Genomic DNA, 9,393 nt, shown 5'->3' with positions numbered 1-9,393 from the left:
TTACCGCTACTGTATAACTCACTTTGATATTATCATTGTTTGATTTCACTTTTTCATTATCAGCGACAGTAGTGGACGCTGGAAAAAGTATAAGTATTTGTGAAGGAAATCTAATTCTCGGCGACAACTATGATTGTCACACGCTGACGAGAGGTCAATACCTCGAAACTCGAGTCCATGTGTATCATAAGTTGAAGACGGGAAGGATGACTTCCTTTGCAAATACTGACAGGACACAGATAGTGTGTCTATGGCCAGCTGGAGGAGTGTGTCCTCCTGGGGCTAAAAACTACAGTAGCATCCACCTTAGGGGTTAGCCATATTGAAATGGCAAAAATACGTCGATGTGTTACCGCTACTGTATATAACTCACTTTGATATTTATCATTGTTTGATTTCACTTTTTCATTATCAGCGACAGTGGACGCTGGAAAAAGTATAAGTATTTGTGAAGGAAATCTAATTCTCGGCGACAACTATGATTGTCACACGCTGATGAGAGGTCAATACCTCGAAACTCGAGTCCGTGTGTATCATAAGTTGAAGACGGGAAGGATGACTTCCCTTTGCAAATACTGACAGGACACAGATAGTGTGTCTATGGCCAGCTGGAGGAGTGTGTCCTCCTGGGGCTAAAAACTACAGTAGCATCCACCCTTAGGGGTTAGCCATATTGAAATGGCAAAAAAAAATAAGTCACTATATATATATATATATATATATATATAATATATATATATATATATATATATATATATATATACATATATATATATATATCACATGATCACGTGACCGACCAGACCATCAGATGTTGTTACACATCGCTGGTCACAATGCGTTCGCATTGTTTTAGCCTTCGAACGACGCCACCCCGCTGGCTAAGCGAGCAGGCCAATATATATATATATATTCACACACATATACACATGATACAAGCATGTGTGTATGTACAGACACACACACTCAGGCATACAGACAAATATATATTTACTTTAAATGGTGTACAGATCAATTAAAGCACTTTTTTCAAGCAACAGACCCAGCAAAACTACCATATGTATCAGTAGTTATTTACAAAGCAAGGCAAGGCAAGGACAAAAGGTGCTGTCACTTCTCGTGACAAAAATCGGGTGACTAGCTTGCTGTAAATGTAATATAATTAACTTCAATTCAAACAATGCTTTCTCAAGTGTAAGTTATGTATAATTTTAGCTTTTTCACTGATGTTGCCTCTCTGTTTTGTTGGAACTTTACATGCTTAATTGCCATACTACTATGGGAAATAGAGCATTTCTACAAATTTGAACACTGACATAGTTGGAGAACTGGCTGAATCGGGCTTATGTTGTGTTCAAATTCAAAGACTGTATATGAGGGATTATTTTCAGCTTTTGTTTGTTGTGCAGTATCATCAGACCATTATTTGGAATACTTTGCTTCCTTTATTCCCAACCCTGCACCGAGTGTTCAAATCATATGGGAGTGACCTTCACCTTTCATACACCTGGAATCAATAAATAAATACCAGTGAAGCACTCTGAGTAGCTCTTCATTTTTTTGTGTCTGTCTGTTACTTTCTTTCATAATTAGCTCCAAGTTAGTCGAGAAGTGGTGTTTTCAGAAACTTTTCTTTCCATCAAAGGAGAGAACATATTTGGTTTCTTTAGGTGCTAATTCTTTTTCATTTGTAGTTGTAGTTAGTTAGTTAGTTAATTTGGCTCAAAAGCAAATAGCAAGGCCATGTAGGGGGACATGGAGTTAAGTACAGGGTGGTGTTCATGTAAAGAGTTCAGGCCACTTAAGGTCAAGGGAGACTTTGAACAAAGAGGTCGTCGGCTTCTTCACCATCTCGTCTGGCAGCTTGTTCCACGGATCCGCAACCCGGATGGAGAAAGCTCCTCTCCTTCGATTGAGATGAAATCGTCACAGGTAGAGCTTTTCGGAATGACCCCGAACATACAACCAAGTTACTAAAGACTCCCTTCGATCATGAATAACCATGGGATTGCACCCAGAAAGTTCCCCTTTGAGACACAAGTCCGGGCAAGTTTGTTTATTGTCACCCATGCATACCAGGGCCCCTCTCCATGTCACTGATGTTATCCAAAGGAAAGGCAAAGGCTGATACAGCTTGGCACCAGTGATGTTGCAACTCACGCCTACACCTGAATGAACTGGAGCAATGTGAAATAAAGTGTTTTTCAAGAACACAACATACAGCCTAACCTGGGAATTGAACACACAACATCATGATTGTGAGCTTAATGCCCTAACCATTGAGCCATGTGCCTTCAACTGATTACATGGTCAGTTTTTTAGTACATCGTCCATACAATTATTGTAGTCTTTCTTCAAACAAAAAAATGTCAACAAATAAAAAGTGCACTCAAAACTTTTATATCTTTTTTTTTATCTTTTACTTGTTTCAGTCATTAGACTGCGGTCATGCTGGGGCACCACTTTGAAGAACTTTTAGCCAAAGTAATCGACCCTAGTACTTATTCTGTTGGTCATTTTTTCAAACCATCAAGTCATGAAGACATAAACATATCAGCACTGGTTTTCAAGCAGTGGACACACACACACACACAATGGGATTCTTTCAGTTTCTGTCAACCAAATCCACTCGCAAAACTTTGGTAGGCCCAAGGCTTTGTTAGAAGACACTTGTTCCAAGGTGTCATGCAGTAGGACTGAACCTGGAACCATATAGTTGGAAAACAAGCTTCTTACCACACAGCCACACCTATATATATATATATATATATATATATACATACATACATATAAGGGGGATGACCACTAAGTGAACATCCATTATGCTAGAGGTAGACCCCATATGCCAGTTTTTAAAATTTAAATAACGATGTTCTCTAACCGGCAAAATTCACTGCAGAGAATTATTTTCTGCAGAATTATTTCCAGTATTTTGGTGTGCCAAAACGAAGACTTTTGAAACATAACCCAAAATGTAATTGGTAGAACTATATGCATGTTCAATCTCATGTGGACATTCTGTGTATAGTTCTGTAAATTATATTTTGCTATGACGATCACACTGATGAATTGGGGACATTTACGTAAGTTTTACGTAAGAGGTAACAATGAAACCGGTTTTGTGATTAATATTTATATTTTGTATTTTTTCATTTGTCTTGCTCGCTTACGTAATGGCATTTGCTGAATTTTCTTGAGAACAATCTTTTCTTAATGGTCAGACCATATGGGTCTACCTCTAGTATAATGGATGTCCACTTAGAGGTCATCTCTCTTATATGTATGTAATATAATTTTTCTGAATCTTCAGATTTTTCAATATGCTAGGCCACTGGTTTTAAATTGATATTAATCAAATTTATATTCAATTTTTCACCCTTATTATATATATATATATATAGATAGATATGATAAACCCTTTCATTACCAGCTCTGGCTCTGAGTATAAATGTCTTGTTTTTCATAAGTTTTGAATTAAAATCTTCCACCAAACCTTAGTCCCAGTTTATGTTCCTAACACTAGCTGAATGATAAGTAAGTTATTTTACTAAATTCCTTGTTATACTTAAAGTAATTGAAAGAAACACAGAGCATCTCAAAATACAGTAACGAAAGGGTTAAATAAATTTAATGAATGAACCAACCAACCAACCAGCCAGCCAGCCAACTAAATTATTATCAGCTCTTTCAGGGTCAACTTTGGCTTTTATCCCTCCAAGATCAATAAAACAAAGTACCAGTTAAGTACTCAGATTGATTTAATTGGCTACCTTCTTCCCTAAATTTTGGGTGATGTGCTTATGCAAGAAATACTCTTTCTACTATAGGCACAAGGCCTGAAATTTTTGGGGAAAGACCTAGTCAATTACATCAACCCCAGTGCCCAGCTGGCACTTATTTTATCGACCTAGAAAAGCTGAAAGGCAAATTTGACCCTAACCCAGCAACATTTGAACTCAGAATCTAAAGTTGGAAGAAATGCCACTAAGCATTTTGTCCGATGTGGTCACAACTCTGCCAGCTTGCTGCTTTCTTCCTTATCAATATTAACGACTTATTTGCTACTTCTCCTAACAACACACACACACGCATAGTTGTAGATGGTACTGTCTTTCACACATCTATAACATTCATGAACATTCACCTAAGACACTTTATGCTAGAGCTGCACTGAATCAATGGAATATGACAAATCATCTTTCACAACAATACCACATATACAGACATCAAAGACAGTATTTCACCACACCAAATCTGTCAAAATCTTAAGAAAATGCCTGGCCTCACTATCTTTGTCATTTTCATTTAAGCTAACCACTCAAGTGTAGCAGTACTAAAACTACACCCTAAAGCCTAGGCTTTCTTTTACAGTCAAAATATACCTCAGCCTTGACCAGCTGTCGACTCCCTATACACTCAAGTCCAATCTACATTTGAGTATTACTGCAAGCCACACAAATACAGTTTGATCCATCCTCACAAAAGACCATTCAATTGATTGGTAAGCATATATTTCCCAACATCATCATCACTGTTTAACATCTGTTTACCATGCTCTCATAAAAAGCTCTGACTCACTCATAAACAACAAAACTGGATTGGGCTGAAATGCGATAAGAAACTTAGCTCTTGATTTAGTGAGAAATTTTTACTGCGACCCAGCAACAAACAACAAGCACTAGCACTAGACCCAGCAACGCCGGGTCATAGTGCTAGTACAGTTTAACAGGAGTTTGCCAGCCAGAGAGCTGTCCAGACTCCAGTTGTCTGTTTTAGCATCATTTCTATGGCTGGATACCCTTCCTAATGCCAACCATTTGACAGAGTGTACTGGGTGCTTCTTACATGCAACTGGTATGAGTGTTTACACAGCACCGACATGAGTGCTTCATATGTGGCACCAGCACAAGTGCATTTTACATGGCACCAGCATGAATGCATTTTATGTGACACCAGCACAGTTCCATACTGTGTGGCACAGGCACAAGTGCATTCTATGTGGCACCTGCACCTGCAAAGGACAGCCTGTATGTATGGATGACTGTGATTTTATTTAGCTTGGCACATGTTAAGTATAGCAAATTTCCACAACTCCCAATCCCTAGTCATTTCTTCAGTGAGGCCCAGCATCTAAAGACCCTTCCTCACCACTTGGTCCCACGTCTTCTTGGATCCACCCCTTGCACATGTTCTAATTGTGGAGGGAACCAACACACTACAATAAGTAATTTACAGACATGTGGACTCTTTCTCTGAACTTGAGCTATATGTCTTTTGTTAACACATTGTTCCCATTAAAACCCATCATTCTTGGTTCCTCTTTAAAACTTCTGTCTAATCCTTGCCTAATGGCAGCTGTTCAAACCAAATGTCAATATAGTTTTATTTTTCCCATTTAGTTTGATATGTTTACTCTTTTACTTGTTTCAGTCATTTGACTGTGGCCATGCTGGAGCACCACCTTTAGTTGAGCAAATTGACCCCAGGACTTATTATTTGTAAGCCTAGTACTTATTCTATCGGTCTCTTTTGCTTGACAAGCGATGTTGGGGGGACAAACACAGACGCACAAACATATACACACACACATACATATATATATATATATATATACACAACGGGCTTCTTTCAGTTTCCGTCTAATCCACTCACAAGGCTTTTTGTCAGCCCGAGGCTATAGTAGAAGACACTTGTCCAAGGTGCCATGCAGTGGGACTGAACCCGGGACCATGTAGTTTGTAAGCAAGCTACTTACCACACAGCCACTACTATGCCTTTATCATTTTCATGACAATCCTTCATGAAAGTAAATATTGGTTTCAAATTTTGGCACAAGGCCAGCAATTTTAGGGGAGAAGTAAGTTGGTTACACTGACCCATGTATTCAACTGGTACTTATTTTATTGACTCTGATAGGATGAAAGGCCTTGGCAGAATTTGAACTAAGAACGTGAAGATAGATGAAATGCTGCTAAGCATTTTGCCTGGTATGCTAATAATTCTTCCAATTTGCTACCTTCCATGAAAGTATATATTAATGCACAGAATGATCATGGTTTAGATCAAGAACCTGTTTGGCCAGCGCTGGACTGGAGCTAAACAACTCACCATCCTTTATTAAAGCTAATACAAATAAACACCTGAACTTACCTGTGTGCTTACTGAGATGTTTTTTCAGATGAATTCTTTGATTAAAGGCATGGTCACATTGATCACATTTGAAAGGCCGTGACGTGGGGTATTTGCGTTTGCGGGCACGTTGATCAAGACTAAGTTGGTTTTCCTTAGCCTGTTGAAGATTGCTGTTGTCTGATTTGGGTGAACAAGAACGTGTTGTCAGTGGACGGTTACGAGAGAGAGATCGCTGACCAATCAGAATCTCTGATTGTTGTGCTTGTTTGTCAGAAGTTGGTGATTTGATGAGAAGAGAAGACAATGTGGTTGACTTGTTCTTGCTGAGAGAAGAGGATGGTTTTATTGTTGGAATGTTGTTGCAACTGGACACTTTGGATGTTGCTGAAACAGTGCTACCATCTGTTGATGAGTTGCTCTGTTTTTGGCTATTACTGTCACTCAAGCCTGTTGTGTAAATGGTTGGGCATGAAGTATTGGAACCTGAAGATGGTTCACTATGGACAGGGTAAGAGAAAGGAATAGAAAACACGGTGCCTGGCTGAAGAATAAATGATCTGCTACTACTAACAAGGTTATCAGCGTTGATTTCTCTGGTCCGACAGCTTTTGCTGGTAGATGTTTCTACAAAAGGGTCTTTGTGGCACGAGGTACCACTTTCGCTGTGATTTGAATCATGGGAATCGATCAAATCCTGGTTCTCGTTCTCATGTTCAACATCTATATAAATCTCACTTGGGTACTTCCGGTTCTTTGAAACAGTTTGAATTCGGTTGACACCACCAAAACCTCTGCTATGAGAATATTTCCCATAGCCAAGTTGACTGCGACTCAAGTAATATTGGGCACCGCTGAACATTCTTTTACGACCAATTCTCAAACTGCTATCATTTCTGTGAATACTCCTCTCTTTGAAGGCCCCTTCTGCTATGTGATGTGATGTCTCAATGTGTTGTTTTCGCTTTTTGGGAAGTACTGAACTGCAACATTGCATTTCTTGTGAGCTGACAGAACAGTCTCCTTGTTTTTTGTTGGTGTTGTTGTTGCTACTGTTGTTGCTGTTGTTGTTGTTGTTGCTGCTGCTGCTGCCTTTGCTCGGAAACAGACTTAAAGATGTGTTTTCTGATAGCTCTTCATCAGTTACTTCTTGTTTGAGTGAGATAACTTCTGGTAGAACAGTCTCTTCGACTTCTTTGTTCTCCTTTTCGAGAGAGATATTCTTGCTGGTCACACTGAGGGTAGTAACACCAGTGCGGCTCTCACAGACTTGCTGGTTGACATCGAAAAATATTTTGAATTTGTGGGTGAACTGTGCATGTTGTAGCATCTCCCATGCAGACAAGAAAGCCTTGGTGCATGAGGAACAGTATAACTGGCGACCAAGTGCATCTGTAATGAATAAAAGGAAACATAGTTAATATCTCTTTACTCTCTTTTTTACTTGTTTCAGTCATTTGACTGTGGCCATGCTGGAGCACTGCCTTTAATCGAGCAACTCGACCCTGGGACTTATTCTTTTGTAAGCCCAGTACTTATTCCATCGGTCTATTTTGCCGAACCGCTAAGTAACGGAAACATAAACACACCAGCATCGGTTGTCAAGCAATGCTAGGGGGACAAACACAGACACACACACGCATATATATATATATATATATATATACATACACATATATACGACGGGCTTCTTTCAGTTTCCGTCTACAAAATCCACTCACAAGGCTTTGGTTGGCCCAAGGCTATAGTAGAAGACACTTGCCCAAGGTGCCATGTAGTGGGTCTGAACCCGGTAAACAAGCTACTTACCACACAGTCACTCCTTTCTTGCTAATAGATCTACAGTTTGGTACATTTACTTATCCATTTACTTGCTAATATTTTGTCAAGTTATAGAGAGACTACACTTTGTTAAAGAGTTTGACTCTTTAGCATTTAAACTAGAGCTATATCTAGCCTTCTTTTATGCTAAACCTAACTAGATCTGACCTCTCACACCTACCCTACAATGTCATTCTAAAAAATAAACAACCACATCATTGAAATGCTGAAGATAAAAACAATGTGAATAAATCAGCATTACATTTCACAGAGTAATTTGAATGATAAAGCATTAAAAAAAAGCAAATCATTATTGGAGTTACCTCTCATAATAACCAATGAAAACGGAAAAACCAGATATTCATTATGAACTAATTCTGTTGATATTACACCACATATATGTGAATATACCTTAGCTATTTGATGGTGTCTGGTGTTCATTTCCATTGTATTAATTCTGCAGACTACAACTACCTGTCTATGTATCATCTACACACACACACACGCAAGATTTATTTTATGTTAACATCTAGTTAAGCTTCTTTGAAACCAAGGTTGGTGCATAAGCTTCAAAATTGCAGGCATGCAATAAAGACCAATAACATAAAATAAAGATTTAACAAGAAAATGCCAGTCTAAAAAATACTGTGCTTGCTCTTTTACTTGTTTCAGTCATTTGACTGCAGAGCACCACCTTTAGTCGAGCAAATCAACCCCAGGACTTATTCTTTGTAAGCCTAGAACTTATTCTATCAGTCTCTTTTGCCAAACTGCTAAGTTACGGGGGACATAAACACCCCAGCATCGGTTGTCAAGCAATGTTGGGGGACAAACACAGACACACAAACATATACAAACACACACATATATGACAGGCTTCTTTCAGTTTCCGTCTACCAAATCCATTCACAAGGCTTTGGTTGACCCAAGGCTATAGTAGAAGACACTTGCCCAAGGTGCCACATAGTGGGACTGAACTTGGAACTTTGTGGTTGGTAAGCAAGCTACTTACCACACAGCCACTCCTGCGCCTATGCAAAAATATTTGATTATTTCATGACAACAGACTGCACAATAGCTACTGCATATAATTAATTTAATTATTAATCTACCTACATACCTATATATATATATATATATATATATATATATATATATATATATATATATATATATAGGTACATAGGTAGATAGACACACAAACACACACTTCTGACCGAATTTAGGTTGGTTGAGTCATCTGACATTAAGTTCTTGAGGAGTTCTAATTGTTAATTCTTACCTGTATTCATCAGATGAAAGGTTTTTTTTTTTGCATGATGTAACACTTCTGTTCATCAATAAAAAATATGTCTGAAACAGCTGTAGTGTATCACAATCCATCTGTTGTTATTTCATATATATATATATATATATATATATATATAGTGTAGGAATCAATTA

At 38.3% G+C, this 9,393-nt stretch overlaps 1 protein-coding gene across 2 annotated transcripts in view; it reads right to left on the bottom strand.

The window, feature by feature from the left end:
- LOC115221446 (zinc finger protein 708-like) overlaps positions 1-9,393 on the bottom strand; it is a 73,151-nt gene that overhangs the window by 39,080 nt on the left and 24,678 nt on the right. For both annotated transcript variants that reach the window (XR_005002887.1, XM_029791631.2), the window contains exon 3: positions 6,151-7,521. Coding sequence is in view for 1 of the 2 variants with exons in the window: in XM_029791631.2 (XP_029647491.1) it covers positions 6,151-7,521 (1,371 nt within the window). In the remaining variant the exon portion in view is untranslated. The remainder of the gene's footprint in view (positions 1-6,150; positions 7,522-9,393) is intronic.

Source organism: Octopus sinensis, linkage group LG18 (genome assembly GCF_006345805.1).
Source record: "Octopus sinensis linkage group LG18, ASM634580v1, whole genome shotgun sequence".
Lineage (NCBI taxonomy): Eukaryota > Metazoa > Mollusca > Cephalopoda > Octopoda > Octopodidae > Octopus > Octopus sinensis.
Note: the sequence above shows the minus strand (reverse complement) of the source record. Positions and strands in the feature narration are given on the sequence as shown.